Source organism: Elephantulus edwardii, unplaced genomic scaffold (genome assembly GCF_000299155.1).
Source record: "Elephantulus edwardii isolate Elephantulus edwardi_28Jun2011 unplaced genomic scaffold, EleEdw1.0 scaffold00006, whole genome shotgun sequence".
NCBI classification, from domain to species: domain Eukaryota; kingdom Metazoa; phylum Chordata; class Mammalia; order Macroscelidea; family Macroscelididae; genus Elephantulus; species Elephantulus edwardii.
The window spans coordinates 14541109-14557992 of record NW_006399756.1 but is presented as its reverse complement, the minus strand read 5'-3'; the positions used below and the strand labels follow the sequence as shown (position 1 = coordinate 14557992).

General features: G+C 48.1%; 1 protein-coding gene across 2 annotated transcripts in view; it reads right to left on the bottom strand.

Annotated features, from left to right (window-relative positions):
- Positions 1-11390, bottom strand: part of GFRA1 (GDNF family receptor alpha 1) — a 264339-nt gene extending 252949 nt beyond the window's left edge. For both annotated transcript variants that reach the window (XM_006879914.1, XM_006879913.1), the window contains exons 1-3: positions 11111-11390; positions 10045-10338; positions 8811-8894 (exon numbers count right to left, since the gene is read on the bottom strand). In XM_006879914.1, the coding sequence (XP_006879976.1) occupies positions 8811-8894; positions 10045-10338; positions 11111-11150 (418 nt within the window). In that variant the 5' untranslated portion in view covers positions 11151-11390. The remainder of the gene's footprint in view (positions 1-8810; positions 8895-10044; positions 10339-11110) is intronic.
- Between the last annotated feature and the right edge of the window lie 5494 nt (positions 11391-16884).

The window sequence follows — 16884 nt, the reverse complement described above, 5'->3', positions numbered from 1 at the left end:
TGCTCCCACAGAGCGGCCTGTGAGCTCAAACCGCAGACATTTCATTAGCAGTCAAATACTTTAACCACTGTGCCACTAAGAACACTTTGGTCACTCAGCTACTTAGGGGCAAAGGTAGAATCAGAACACCGGCCTCCAGAGCCCTGGACCAACGTCTTTAAAGAAGCAATGCCGATTTGACACCTCCTCTTGAGAATGTGGCGCTGCATGCCAGTCAGGTTGGGGGTGGGACGAAGGGCATCTTTCGGAAAGAACAAGCTTCGACAGCAGAAATATTAAGAGACGGCAGGAAGAAATACTTCAGAGGCCTAAGGAGAAGGACTGAGGACAGGCATATTGGCTATAAATAATTTTGCACCTTGTAACAATCTTTAGTTCATGCAATTACCTGTCACTCACTGATGTTTTATCTCCCTCCTTCCGGTAACAGGACTCCAAGGTTCTATAGTGACACGACACCAAATATTTGACTGTCTCTCCCTCCACAATCTGACTGGAGGTGAGACATCTAGGTCTTTGCCAGAAGCATGAAGATACTAGAAAACCGCTGTGGTTTTCATGAAACTTCTGAGGATGGTAGTTGATCTCAATAATCAAAATTGCCTCGGGGAACTGATCGTGAGTAAGACAGACTTGTCAGATCATCAGGCAGGTGCATAATGTAAGAGCATGTATAATCTGTGACCCTATTCTTTCTGAAAATATGGAGATACACACACACACGTGTGTGTGTGTGTGTGTGTGTGTGTGTGTATTTTACAGAAAGAAGGGCATTTTTTACTGATAGATTCACAGCCTCAGAAAGTGATGGAAGGTCACTGTGAAATGGAATCAACCCAAGAGCAATGTATACATACATGAAAAAACCCAATATATAGATATATAGGTAGATAGAGATAGAGACATAGAAATAGATAGATTAGATACAGAGATAGCTATAGATGAGACACACACACACACACACACACACACACACATCTGTAACCTGAAAGACTCATGTCAACATATTTACAGTGGTTACTGAGGACGTTGGTGACACAATGGTGAGGTAGCACAGCTTCTGACGAGCCCTGGTGTCACCGTAGTTAAGCACTTAGCTGCTACCCGAAAGACCAAAAGTTTGAATCCACTTCATGGCTCAGTTAAAGAAACAGACTCATTGATCTGCTCCCATTGGTCTGTTACAATCTAGGAAGTGTATAGCGCCATCTCCTCCTGTGATACTGGGGAGAGGTGTAGCTTACTCATAAGGAACCACACTGCCAACTCAAAGGTCTGCAGTTCAAATCCACCAGTTGCTCTACAGGAGAAAGATCCCATGCAATTTACTGGGAGGCTCTGCTATGCGTTGATTCTGTCTTGACAGCAAATAATAACAACAAGAGACAGAACCAGCTTGGGGGAGGTGGGTTTGGATTTTAGTTTTTGTTTTTAGCAACAACAGTGGATATTTTGGGTGGTTTTTCCTTTGTTATCTTTTTGTGATTTCTCACTGTCCTGCTGTAAAAACGGCTTGCTGAGGGGGGCAGGAGGGGAAGCGAATAAAACTAGAAGTAGTGGTCTGTGAAAGTGAAATGTGAGGGTATTCAGCCGAGCCTGTGGAGACGGAAGCATCTCCCAGGTTTAAGGTATGCCCTTCTCCGGGCGCAGTAATTCTTTCTGCTATGAGGAGCGCTGGAAAGAAGATTTATGGGTAAAGGTGAGAAGAAAGGAAGTCAGTCAAGCTGAGAGGGGAAGGTTGATCACAAGAATTCTTAAGCACAGGAAGGGCTAGCCTGGTGACCACCAGCTGCAGCCAAACCACCTCTGACCAACGGACGTCAAGACACAGGCCACAGGAGCCGGGGGACTCAGAGCAAGAAGAAAGAATACCGTCCCCAAAGGGCAGTTAAACCTCAAACGAGGTTATGAAGAGACAAGACTATCCCTGGGGCCCTTTAGGTACAGGATAGATTTTTCATTTCTTGTCCGAGGTAGTTTATGAGCAGTCTTCCTGAAAGCTCTGGATTATTCTTTCAAGAGAGAGAATCGTTATTCCATGATGAGGGAATTCAATGTGGGAATATAGGAAAAGCAGACTGTTGGACTCAAGGAAAAGCAGAAAGCTAACATGACACTGACACATCGCTGAAAACTGACCCTGAGTGAGGACAAAGTATGTTTCAGGCCCTATGCTAGTTACTGTACATAAAGCATCCTTAACCCACAAGAAGGTATAAGGTAGACATTATTAACTGTCCCTAATATCCAAGAACCTAAAGGCCATTGAGATCCCTTGACCAGTGTGTGAGTGGCAGAGTTGGGACCCACCACGCTGGGTGAACCTCACAGCACGTGCCCTTTCTTGGGCACCAGCGTAAAAAAAGGCATGAAGCTGCCCTGAACATTGGGAGGACAGCAGGCAGCCAGAGGGGCTCGAACACAGGACAACTGGGGCAAGATGGGGGAGGAGGGTTACTAGAAGAGTCTGTAAAGGGTCACAGAAGTCAGATTAATGAGTCCTGTAACTCACTTAAGTCCTAAAATAGAACGCAAACATGAGGAGTTCAGAATGAACTGAGAGAAAGCAGCATCATGCTTAGAAGGTTCCAATGTCAATGAAGGAGAGGAAGAACCCCCCCCACCCCAATGAGATGAACCAACACAGTGACTGCAGCAACGGGCTCCAGTGAGTCAAAGACGATGAGGGTAGAACAGGCTTCAGGTCTGTTGCTATGAATCATACTTAACTCAAGGGCATCTAACAACAACAGATACAAGGAGGTCAAGGTGAAGGTCTATGTAAAGTTCATGTGAGATGGAAAACATGTGCTAAAAGAATGAAGGGGGAAGCAAATCAAAGAACAAGTTCAAGGTAATCTCAGCAGCACTTGGTGATGGGGCCTGTCAAAGAGTGAGTATAGGGTAGGGGACAGTGATGACTTCAAAGTCTACAGCTTAGATCACTAGGTAGATGAGAAGAAGAGATGAAAATCCCATTATGTAAGGATATGGCTGGGGACGAGAAGGGGTGTGAGGGGAAAAGGAGCGAAATAAGGATATCTGGTTGGGATGTGCTGAATTTGAAGTGATTTGAGATGCATCCAGAGGGAGTGGTCCGGGACTGAGCTGGGAACTCTGGTTTACTGTAATGGGAGAGGCTGGAATCGGAGGAAGGGCTGTGTAAGTCATCTGAGTAAGTGGTAACGGAGGTCTAGGTATGGATAAGGTTCACCCTGGGAATGTGTAAAGCAGAAAGAGCCCAGCAGTGGCCTCCCTAAGGGAGGATTCGATCTTGGCAAAGGTCTTGGAAGCTGACTTCAAGCCACGTGGCCACAGCCAAATCACTTCTCTCTGAGCTTCAATCCTGTGAAAATAAAGTGCTGGGCCAGACCCACAGCCCCTTCTACTCAGACATTCACCTAGCCCTCACTGAAGGGGGTAAAAGCTCAGAACCAGGAAGGGTAACCAGTGCTAAGCAGACACACAGCATTACCAAGCAAGGCACTGATGTTCCAGTGGGAAAGACAGACATAAATAAGTCCTCCCGTTGCTCCATGATTAACGACTCTCATAACGACAAGAGCGAAATGCAGAGTGAGGAAGCCCTGAAGAGCTGGAAGTGCCCATCTGGGGGAATTCCAGCAAGGCCTTCAGAGGTGAAATTTGATCTTGGCCTTGGAGAACTAAGAGAAATTTCCCAAGGAAAGGCACAGAAAAGTGAAAGCACATGAAATACTGGAGGGTGGCTGAGTCCAGCGACCTAGCGTACAGGGAGGAAGAACAGTGCTTGAAGAAGGAAGGAGGACGGGGTTGGGCTGGAAGAGAGCGCCATGGGCCTTCTGGTTTACCAGAAGACAGAAAAGTAGCAGAAACCAAGTGAGATGCTACTAGGAAAAACTCATTCAGTTTCTTCTTAGAGAACTGAGTGGAAAGGAAGAGACAAATTGCATACTTTCAAGAGTTGATGCTTAGAAACCCTATTCTCTCATCCCAGTTTGAGAAGCTTGCAGGTGACATTATGGAAAGTCTTAAGGGAAAAAAAGAAGAAAAAAGTATATATATGGTGGTAAGAAACTATGCTGCAATCCCAAAGGCAAGTGGTTTGAATCCACTATCTACTCCATGGGGGAAGGATGGGCAATCTCTTCCTATGTGATTAACTGCCTCAGGAAACCTGCTGGAGGGTCAGCTATGTGTCAGTTCTGACTTGACGGCACACAACAGCAAAAACATATACATATATAATCTACATATGTGTATATATGATGATCATATATCTATCTATGATGGTACATTGAACCAGAAAGGCTAAGCATGGTTAAATAGTACAGCATGGATCAGAAAAAAAAAAAAAAGTCTGTATTCAAAAAGCATGCAAGGTTCTCTCATTGGGGAATAAATATTTCATACTCTCAGGTCCTCACAGTTCCTAGGAGGAAGGTGTAAGGCACTGTTAGACTAAAAGGCTGTTGGTGGCTCAAACCCACCCAGGAGACTACAGGGAAAATAGCTATCAGCTTCCAGGAACATCACAGCCAAGGCAAGTTGATGGGGCAGTCCTATTATGTTACACGGGGTTACTATGCATCGAAATTGGCTGGGTAGCGCCCAATCACATCAATACAACCTGGTGGGGAATTATGTCAGAACCAGAGGGCAGGGCTTGCTGACTTTCACCAAACAGATTTCGGATGTTCAACCCCTAACATTACACTTTCCCTGTAGTCAATTCACTTGACTCTTGTCTTCAATACTTCCACCTCTGATTATATTCAAGGAAAGTTTGGCATCTGTTGATTCTTTGCTACAGAATTCCATCTCCCAATCAATATTTTGAAACCTCGGAGCCCTTTTCTCACCACAGAGATGCTTCCATCCTTCGGCTGACCCTGCTTCCTTGGCCTTCTCTTGCCACCCACCACCCACCGTACTTTGAAAACTTCCCGCTGCTTTGTTCTCCCAGAGAGGTCAAAGGAATGGCCAGCAGGTTCATCTTTCTTTTAAACCAATGTTTACTTCTTTGCTGCCTCTTGAACTTTTCGTGGAGAACAAAAGGGAAGGCGGGAGGAAGGTTAAAAAGAGCCACTGGGAGGGACACAGATGTTAAAAGACTACATCATGCTTCCTGCCTCCTGGGCTTCCATGCTCCCACACTGCTCTGCCCTCCTGGTTCCCACACCACTCTGCTGCGTCCTCTCTTCTACTCCAGCATCTCTCGCAATGATGTGCTTTTTACTTTGCATACTCCCACACACACTGAGTCTTCATGTTCAAACAAAACAAAGCCAAAGCCATTGCCATGGAGTCCATTCTAAATCAGAAAGGCCTTTTAAGAGCAAGTACACCTGCCCGTAGAATTTCGAGATTAGAGAAGCAGATTGCTACATCTCTCTCCCATGGAGCAGCTGGGGATTTTAAAAGGCCAACCTTTCAGCAGCTGAGGACTTAACCACAGATCAGTCATCAAAGCTCCTTTCTTCGTGTCTTCATGACCAAGACCTCTACAGACCACACTGCACTTCTATCACCTACAGGGAACATAGAACCCTTCACGGTGCCTCTGAGGCCAAGTTTGCACAAGAGTCACCCCACAACAATCCTCGTCAGGGAAGAGACGCTTGATTTCCCTTCCCCAGTCCTGGCTTCAGCATTGGAGATGATAGTTTTTAGATTCTCCCTCAGTTTGCTGACTGTTGTTATGCACCGTCGAGTCGAAATGGACTCACAGTGGACCCTCCAGAGTCTTTTTCAAGGCAATAAATTACACTGGAGGAGGATGCCCATCTTTTTCCTATGGAGCAGCTGGTGGATTCAACCTGTGTACCTTTGGGTTGGCAGCACAACTCCTTATCCCTAATACATCAGAGCTTCCTTACTTTATTTTATATCCTTTTCCCTCCAAACCACAAGGCTACCAATGTCTCATCATGACCATTTAGCTGCCAAGCAAATAAACAATTTCAAAGAGGGCGGTAGGTTCTAGGTTCAAAAAAAGTGGAAACACAAGAACATAAAACATGTCTCGCTCAGCAGGGGGAGTCCGCCCACGCTTACTGGCTGTGGATAAACATTCTGTTCACATTGGGGCTGAGGAAGCCAAATATGGAAACTCTGATTACTACCATATCTGGGAAAGGCAGAGGCCCTGTTGTCCTGGTTTCTTTGGGGAGACAGAAAAAGATGTTCTAGAAACTCCCATTCAGATCATGGAAAGCAACATTCATCATGCTGCTCCTCTGTCCTTCCTCATCCTACAAACGCCAAACCAGATAATATGCATTCTTCAATGACTTCAAGCTGCTCAGGGCTCCATTTGTCTTTGCTACTCCCACTTAAGAAGCAGAGTCACTGTCAGAGGTCAAAGCTCATTAGTGCTGGAACCTACATCCGATGCCCTTGAGATCTGAAATGTAGCCCCAGACAAGGCCTTCCTGCCTCTGTTAATTTCATTATGGCTTCTGGAGTCTCTACAGGAGAGAGAGTCACAAACTCAAGATCATACGTGTTATGAGAAAATCCCTGGCTGAGGCGATGGAGCCAAAGAGCAAATGACCGAAACTCGGGCCACGCAGAAGAATTTTAGCTACTCATAAAAGAGAGTCAGATGACCCAATGGTATCTGAGAACGCCCGAGCCACTTCAGGTGCAGAAATGAGAGCAAAGATTGAAGAGATAATTAAAGAGCACAGTGGAGGGAGTCTGGAGGTGACCTTGTTCTTACTCTCAGAATCCTGGGCTATTAAAACTTCTATTACTGGAGAGATTATATCCTTAAACAATGAGAATAGAGTAAGTTAGGAAGGCGAAACAGTCTGTTAAAGCTCCAAAGCTCTCATCACTTCTGACACTGACACACCGGAGGTCCTGCCTCTTTGCTTTTAATGTCCATTTCCTCCCCAAAACTCACCCTAAACAAATACCACAAAGACTGAGGAGTCACGCTTCCAGAGTGCACTGCCGCCACCTTCATCAAGGCTACCCCATCCGCCACACCCCATGCTAAAGACATACTTCTACAAGAGCCCCAATGGTCACCCAGAATACATACATGTGTCTGAGTCCCTGTCCACTGCCTGGGCCACTATCTTGGCTTAGGCCCAGCAGACCTATTGCTAAGTGACTCACTGGGTCTTCAAGGCTATAAATCTTTCCAAGTGAGACCACTCATCTTACTATCTGCTCTCATACCACTCATCTTTGGGTTAACAGTGCAATAAGTAACGACCTCATGCAACCAGGACTCCTTCAGGGCTAAGAGGATGGAGAGCATCAACAGGGATTTGAAGTGAAAACCATTATTAGCCTTCAGAATTGACACAGGGATGCTTCTGATATCATATCTGTACCCTTAAATTCCATCCTGAACCAGAAAGAGAGAGAGAGCAGGAACCACTTCGTAGAGCCAGCTTCCGGTGTACAGGAAGCCCCCACAGATCTTACTGTAAAATGCAGATGCAGATTCAGTAGATCTGGGGTACAGGCTGAGATGCTGACCACCTAGCCAGTTCCCAGATGAGACTGATGAGGCATGAGTGAGGGCCACACTGAAGAGCAAGAAGCCAGGGGTCAGAACACAGGCTGAGAATTAGACACATCAGCGTGTAAGTCCTGACTCCACCATTTAGAAGCTCTGAGATCACAGACTGGTTCCTAACTCCACTATGACTCAATCTTCTCATCTATAGAATGGAAAGGAAAATGACGCTTAACAGGCACTTGATGGCTACATAAGCCAATGATATAAAACTCTTAACACGGAGGCATAGAAGGGTTTAAAACATGTCAGCAGTGGCTGCTTCTGAGATCGTGAGGGCAAGGCCCATTTCTCTCTGGCTTTCCGCCAAAACCCCCATTGCCTCGAGCATAGTAGTTGCTCAATGGATGTTTTGTGAGTGAGTACATGAATGTATAATACACCCACATACAATGACAGCATTTATATACTCCTCCCGTGCTTCTGTGGCTTTTCTGCAGTAATGCTTAAACCATTTCAAAGACTTTCACCAGTAACAGATCACCTCATAGCATCAGATTCAACATCAACCACGCTGTTTCATCATGGAGCTATTCGTACGATATGGAAATAACGCAGCTACTTGTGAAAATGTCTCAACTCTAAACAATACAGACAACATCGGTCTAGAATCTGGCTGTCATTAGATGTTACGAGCATATAATTCTAAAATTAAGTATCTTTCCAAACCAAATACAGCACCATAAAGAAAAACAAAGCAAGCCCTGGGAAGCAAGACTATTTTAGAGGGCATATTTCGGAGTAGTGCATTCTCATATAAACACACACAAACACATGCTCAAGAAAAATGAGAAACAGAAGTGCTCTAACAAATAGTTGGGCTTAATCTTTTCCATCAAAGACAGACAAGTCAGTCCATCTGAAATGCTTCCACGATCATCGTCAGACATCTCAGTAAGAGGCATCACTTGGTCAGAGCCCATTCCCAGGGAGGCACAGTGGAAGGCACCAGAACATAAAGAGACTACGATTGCCCCCTACAGACAGAAGTGGCACTCCCTTTTCAAGAACTGGCCAATCATATTTTAGTATGAAGGGGGGGGGGAATCCAACCAAGTCACCTCCCTCCAACCTCCTCCATACCACGCTCAGCACTACTTCCTTCAGAATTACTTTCAAGTCGTACAATCATCTCCAGGCATTCTGCCTCTTCATTATCATCCTATTTCTAATTTCCCAGAAACACTGCGCCATTCAACTATCTGCTTATACACTCTTTGCGAGCCAAAGAGAATGCAAGCCAAAGAATTTCAAGCAGGCAACGGCATCAGAGAGAAAGGACAAATCTGCTTACCTGGCATAAACGGGACCACCCGGAAGATATCGGACAATCTGCTGTTAACGGGCTCATATGGGGAATCTTCCAGCAAATCGTTGCCTAAAAACAACAGAGAGACCAGGATCTGATTTGGAAAACAGATTCTACTTCAGCCTGTGTTTCCCTGCTGAATCTGAATTCTAATGATGTTGTGATTGTGTAACCAAAAGATGCTGGAATTTTCGAAGATCTCCAAGGCATCTATTTACTTGACTTTGGTTATTTCTTTCTGTTCCCTCTTTGTTGTCCTGGCTCTCCCCAGAGTGCCATGCAAACACTGGAGAGCAACCCAGCCAGATCTTGCCAGAAAATTCTCCCACTCTTTGCAAAGGAATGAAATGAGAGAGGAAGCAGCCAGTGACGTCAGGAGTCCTGCTTGCTTCCAGGAGCCAATGAAAGGAAGGTGACCCTTCTTACTCCTCAACATGGCATGAAAGCAGGTGCCCCAGATATTTTCATTCATTGGTTATGGACGAGTGGTGACTATGAAGCCAAATGTTTCTATTTCAAATTTCCGGTGTAAATCTCGGAGGAGAATGAATGCCCAGGATGTTTGTGCTAGATTTATAAACACAAGGGCACACAATTCCCTGGCACACGAGGCCCAGATAATTCCCATTGGGATGGATGCTTGTGACACGTGGATTTGTCTCTCTCTAAACTACTTCTGTGTTAACCAAGGTTGAGCCACACCAGCTGGCTCCAGGGCTCTACTAATCTAAGATGACAAATGGTTTTTCACACATCAGCCTTTGATCAGGTGGCAGGGGGGCTGGAAAGAGAAAGGATTCTATCGGACATTTTACACTTAATTCTTTTGCTCAAGTCAGAATGGGGTGAGGGGTGGGAGAGGGGAGGCAGGGCAGGTCTTTGTATTATTATTCTGTGAAGATAGTTAAAGCCTCAGACTGGCTCTCCCTAGGGATAATCCGGGGTTCCTTGTAAAGCCTCTAATAAGATCCTACTCCAATTTCAAATTTCCAGGTTTCAAAGAGACAGGGGATGTGTCTGTCTCTCGGGTACCCCAAGTGCACTCATGGATTCTCCAATAACCTGGCCACACTAAGACGGCTTGAGCTGCAGCAAACACCAGCTGCTGATGGCCCTGGGGACCTATGAACATCCTCCCTCTACAGCTGGGGAGAAGTGAGCGGAGGATGAGGTCAGCTGGCCCGGGGAGGAGGGGTGGGGGGGCGGTGGCCAGGCGTACCCTGCAGGCTTTGGTACATGCTCCAGTAGATGCGAAGGCAGTTCTTTTCCTTCTTCATGCCCCGTTTGCAGCGACAGTTGTAGAGGGACTTCTGTTTGAGCGCCTCCATGGCGCTGCGGCATTCGTCCTTGGCCTCCAGGCCGGACGCCAGGCTGAAGTTGGTCTCCTTGCCCGCCACGCACTGTCTCAGCGTGCGGTACTTGGTGCTGCAGCTCTGCTCCTTCAGGCACTGGTCGTTGGCTTTCACACAGTCCAGGCGGTCACCACCGCTCACCTCCGCCGACAGGAGCATGTCTGTGGGACAGAGAGCAGGGGGCAGGGGCCATGAGGGCAGGGGGCATGAGGGCAGAGGGCAGAGGGCAAGAGGGCACGGGGCATGAGGGCAGGGTGGCAGGGACCTCCATAGCTGGCCAGGGGTGGGGGGTCGCGGTTCCAGGAGCGTCCAAGAGAAGGGACCCTCCCCCCAAGAAACCCCCCAGGAGTCTGTTTTCCCACCGGAGATCCTGTTCCCACCCTGGACCGGAGAGAGGAGGAGGCTGCTGTGCCCCTCGCCCCGCGAACGCGCCAAACCCCTCCAGCGGAGCGCTCTGCACACCTGGGCTAAGACCCAGGGGCTTTTGAGGAGGACTGCAGCTGGGGCGCGGGGTGCGGGGCGCGGCCTGATCTGTGGCCAGCCCTGAGGGGTGTGCCAAAATTCTATTAGGGGAAAAGTTTTCCCTTCGAAGTTTGCCCTCATGGACCCATGCTCGTCCGCGCCCCACTGGCTCTCCTGCGCCTCTGAGCTCCCCAGGACTCGCCAGGGATGCCAGGCCCAGAGGCAGCAGACCCCGTAGGTCCCCGCTAGAGAAGGACAATCAATACCACAGACAATCACACGCCAAGCACGCAAGGCTGCGGACAAGTGCCGCGCCATCATACCCCCCAACCCCAGCCCAGAGCCCTGAGTTCAGGGGATCCGGACCCCAGCCTGCAGGGCAGCCTTGCCCTCCGCATCCTGCCCGCCAGTGCCATCCGCGCGCTTTGAAAGGCAGGGCAGGCACGAAAGCCAGCGGCGGCCTCGACTTACCCAGGAGCGGCATCGCGAAGTACAGGGTGGCCAGGATCATGGTGCCGGCGCGCAGCTGCTGCCCGCCCAGAACCGCCAGGCGCGCGGGGTCGGCCGGAGCTCAGTAGGCGGCGAGGATCGGACAGCCGCGCTGCTCCCGCTGCACAAAGTTCAGCTCCATCCAGCACGAGAGCGAAGTCACAGGTCCGCCGCCGCCACCACCGCCGGCGACTCTGCTCCCCGCGGGCAGCGGGGCGGGAGGCGGTGCCGCTTCTGGGGCTCAGGTCCGACCCAACCTGGAGGGGAGAGAGCGCTTTGAAATGAGAGCCCGGGGCGCCGAGCCTCCCCCCCCCCTGTCCCCTGCTGCCCCTCCCCCGCTCCCGCCGGGGAAGTTTCCAGCCCCCCACCCCGCCCCCACCCCACCCGGCTGGGGCGCGAGGTGCCTGCGGAGGCGCGAGTGACCGGATGCCACCTCCCAAAGTGCAAGTAGGTGTGGGGGCCAAGCAGAGAGAAAGAGCGTTACTCTGCGAGTGGAGCCGGCAGCTGCCCGGGGTCGGCGCCCTCGGCGGCGGTCGCAGCTCCTTCGCCAGCCAGGCACGAACGAGCCCCTCTCCGGGGAAGTTAGCTGCCTCTCTGCACGCCGCCGCCTCCCCGGGAAAAGCACCAATCGCTGTCCCCGTCGCCAAGCCCCCTCCCCGGGCGCACTGCCTTTCAGGGGCAGCCGGACGCGGGGAGGCGACGTCCAGGCTGGGACTAGCACACGGCTCGTGCGCCCCTACCCGCCGCCAGTCCTCGGCTCGCCCAGCATCTGCACCGCTCACTGGCGCCCGGCGCCCCGGACTCATCCACGCCACCGCCCCGGCGAGCGCGCCACCGCAGCCCCCGCGCGTCCTGCCGGACAGGTGCAACCCTGCACTGGGCGCCCGGAGCCCCCCAAGCGCCCTGGCCTCCAAAGCTGGGGGCCGCCTGCCAGAAAGGAAGGGCTGTCGCGGGTGAGGGGCAGCGGCGTTGGATTCTTGAGTCGACAAAACAGGAAAAAACTCTGCAAATGCCACCAACCTAGACTCAGCCGACCGCGGCGTGTCCAGCTGCGGCGAGGAGACCACTAAGTGTTTATTTATTTATTCCGTAGGGGTGTCCCCGCCTCCTTGCCTTTCCGGGCTCACTTTCCCTGCGCTAGGAAGGGATATGCGGTCATCTTCGCGAGCGTGGAGAGCCGAGCCGGCCAGGAGGGTTTCCGAGCAGAGCTGCCTGCTGGAAGCCGGTTAGGGGTGCTGGCGGTTATGGAGAGCCGCGCCGAGAAGGAGGGATCTGCGGCCAGATTGCCACTGGCCAGCAGCCCCTCGCTTGTTCCTGCTCTGCGTTGCAGCGCGCGAATAGCCCTTCTGAAACTCGCCCACTCGGACGCAGATGTAGACACTGGCCCGCGGGGACCCGGGCTGGACCCTGCACGCGCGCACAAGACACGCGGTGCTGTGCAGCCACCGCTAGGCTCAGCTCATTCGCCTTCTCTCTCACTGTCTCAGTGTCTGTGTGTGTCTCAGTATAGTTCTCTCTCTCTCTCTCTCTCTCTCTCTCTCTCTCTCTCTCTCTCACACACACACACACACACACACACACACACACACACACACACTCTCAAGAGACACAAAAGGGCGCAATGCACAAGGGCTCTTTCTTCCATCCTGGTTTGACGATGAGTCCAGACCCTTCTTCTGAATTCAGAGTTTTCAACCCTCACATTACTCACGCCTGTGACTCAAGACTTGGCACTTTAGAGACCTGAGACCCGGCCCGGAGCCACTGTCTCAAGATGCGCCCACGAGCGCGCCCTCACTCACGTTGACACAGTCTCAACCTCTCCTCCAGCTGCAGACAAAAGCAGAGCCCCCGATCCACTCAACACATACAGAATTTGACTCTAGGAAATCTATAAGCTGAGCTCCATCTTGACTCTTTCAAAGTAAATATATGTATATACAAATGTCCCCAGCCCTGCCCCCTGCCCGGGAGGTCTGCTGAAGTCTACCCTGGGTCCAGGGAGGGAGGCTGGGGGACAACCCACAGTGGCGGGCGACAGTCTGGCTATTCAGGACTTGTAATTGAGAGTTTTGCTAATGTCTGAGTTCGTCTCTCAGGGAAACTGAATTTAAATCAAGTCTAAGCGAGTCCTGCTGTCAAAACTGCAAGCCCATCATACCAGACAATAGGACACGGAAGAGAGAGAGGAAAGGTTCCTTTTGATAGAAGGAGTTAATAGAAAAGGGCATCAGCTTCGGGTGAATTTGGGGCCAAGAAAAAGGAGGAGGAAGGAAGGGAATGAGTAACTTTTCTTTCAACTACAAGGTAGGACAGGTTAATGCAGTGAGCACTGTGTATTGTTTACAGTGGCCAACGTGTGTCTTCACAGTGCAAACTTCCACCTATTTCATGCTCCTCTTTTATGATGTATGTTGTTTCCTGAGTTCACATATGAGGAGATTGTGTCCTTCAACCAGGTTCCATAACACACACACACACACACACACACACACATTTTTTTAGTTCAGTGTATCACTTTATACTGGGTTGTTGAATAAGCAAAGCAAGCATATGCCACATTTTCACAACAGATGGTTCAAACCAAGGGCTACTTAAGTTCTGTTTCACAACCTAAGTTCCACAGAGGACTGAGTAGGAATGTAATTCCGTCTTCAAGCCAGTTTCTTCACGTTAAAGTTTATTTCTCCATTTTGACACACAACGCAGAGAAATCCTGAGGTGATAGTTGTAGAGAGACGAGGTTAATATGACCCATCAGAGAGATCTTGACTTATCATGACCCTATAGGACAAAGCAGAACTGTTTCCAAAGGTTTTAAGGGAGTAGAAGAGCAGGGTCGAGTCTCCCTGGGAGCCCCTGGGTGGGTTCAAACCCTAGAGTGGAATCCTTAACCATTGGGCACCAGGACTCTCAGTTAAGAGTTTTTCCTGAGAACTGTCTCTACATGGATACCTCAAACATCACTCCATTGTATACGTGGAAGGAACAGGCTTGTTTCAGAAAATTGATGGATAGAATTCCAGCTTTCAAGAGATGAACAAGTGCATTGCTGGTGGCCGGGAGTGGTTGAATGCCATAAGGTTTCCATCCTCATCTTTGGACTTCCTTTGTTTATGAGTAATTCCATGTCACTGTGTATATCCGACCAGTATCTTTTCAGTTAAATTCTAACAGGAGTTGTTCTTTTTATATGCTCCCAAGATTAATATCTTGACTGCTGCTTCTATGAGTATTGGTTGTGGACCCAAATAAAATTAAATCCTTTATAACTTCCATCTTTTCTCCATTTATCATAATAATTTTGCTTATTGGTCCAGTTGAAATAATAGTTTTCTTTATATTGAGAGATAATCTATACTGAGAGAGCACTGGTGGCCTAATGGTGCCAACCCAAAGGGAGGTGGTTCGAATGCACCAGCTTCTCTGCGGGAGAAAGATGAGCAGTCTCCTCCTGTGTGATTTACTGCTTCTGAAAACACACTGGAGGGTCAATTATGAGTCAGCTCCGACTTGACCGCACATGGCAGCACCAGCAACATCTACACTGAGGGCTGTGGTCTTTGACCTTCTTTAGAAAGTGCTTCAAGTTCTCTTGTCCTTCATCAAGCAAGGCTGTGTCAACGGTACACACAAGTTGCACAGTCTCCCTCCAATCCTGATGCCATTGTTCATACAGCTCAGCTCAGATCGTTTGCTCAACACACAGACTGAATAAGGAGGTGAAAGGACAGAGGTCAAAGGGTGGACTAAATGTAACTTTTAAACTTCCTTTCAAATATCTATATGTCCAACAGTGTTTTAGGACCATTCATCCATATTTTTTCTCATCTCATTCTTCCCAATTAATGATGAAAACAGGACTTGGTTCAAAGTAAAGAACCCACCAACTCTATTAGCAATGCTTCCCAACGTTAACAGCCACTAAGAATGTGGCTATTTGAATGGAAATGTAATAAAAGAGTAAAAGTTTGATTCTTCAGTAGACACATTTCAAATGCTTAATAGAAGCATAAGTGCCAGTGGCTAACATGCTAAACAGCATAGACACAGTGTACTTCCATCATTCCACAGTGCTCTGTTAGACAACACTGCCCCAGAAAGTTTGTATAACTATATGATCAGTATAGTGTATGTCATGCATCAGAGAGCTGGACAACGACTAGGGGGGATAGAAGGAGAATTGATGCCTTTGAGCTGTGGTGCTGGAGAAGAGTATCGAATATACCGTGAAAACTAACAGGTTTACCCTTGAGAGGGTTAAACCATGCTACTCCTTGGATACAAGGATTCTGAGGCTTTGTCTGACATACTTTGTACATGTTGCAAGAAGGAACCAGTCCTTGGAGAGGGATGTCATGCTTGGGAGAGTGAAGGGACAGTGCAGGAGAGAAAGACCCTCGAGATGGATTGATTCAGTGACTGGAGGAATGGGGGTAGGTGTGTCAGAGACAATAAGATTGGCACAGGATAGAGCAGGTTTTAGGGCTGTTGTACAAAGGGTCGCTATGAGTCACAGGCAACTCGATGGCAGATAACAACAACAACAACAACAACAACAATAGTATATGTGTGTGTACATGTGTATTGTAGAATGGAGTGAGTCCACTCTAAATTGTAGTAGTTATGATGATGATAAAAATAATGAATGATACTCTCAAGGAAGGAAGAACCGATTAATATAAAGTCCACTGTTGCTCAGTCTTCTACTCAGGAGCAAGTCAGTAGGGAAAGAAACCCAAGAACACCTATTGCCGTTGAGATGATTTTAATTCATAGCTAAGCCATTGGACTCCATTGGACTGTGGAAATTTTGGTGGAACTCCCAGATTGATTCAGGTTTGGAAGCAGGAGAGGCATCCACTTCTTAAACCACATGCCTCTGGAAACTCTATGAACATAGAAAAACGACAATAGTTACAGTACAGGGTTCAGGTCTTTTGTTCATAGAGTTGCTATAAGTATTGCTCAACTCGACAGCATTTAACAACAACAATCTATAGGACAGGATTTCTGAAGCCATAAATCCTTTTTTTTTATACTTTAAGTTACATGAATTTTATTATTTATATCCAAAGAAAAGTAGATTCCATTAGTCTGAGATTACTTGTACAATGGATTTTTGTTTACTTGGAAAAGAATTTCTGTTTAAATATGACTTGGTTTGATTGATGATGAAAGCAAAGACGTGAAAAAAGGAAATAACACTTTAAAATAAGTCATAAATCTTTGCAGAAGCTGTCTGCCACATCTTTCTCTGATGGAGAGGCCAATTGGTTCAAAACAGTAACCTTTTGGTTAATAGCCAAGCACTTAACCACTGTGCTACCAGGACTTCTTACTCCAGAGTTTGAGGGCATGGATACATAAAAAATGTGTCTTCTTAGGAAATCTGTAAAAGGAATGCTATGACCCTTGCTCTGGCCTGAGATATCTTTTTTTTTTTTTTTTGGCCTGAGATATAGTGGAAACTAACACTTAGCATTTGGAAAGTCCCTGCTTTGTGACTTCGCTGGAATCCACCAACGTGGCATATCGACAAGCAGTGTGACTTCTTGGATCAGCTCGCGCTGTTTCCTTGGCGCTTATCTGTTCCCATGTGCACAGGACTGATCTCAGGATGAAAGGTGGCATCAAAATATCAAATAGTATTCATAATTATAAAAGCTCATATTATCCTCTGTGACATGTTGTCTCAGCGAGAGACTGGTTTTAATGCTACAAAATTAGGTTCAATCCATCCATAAGCACATGAA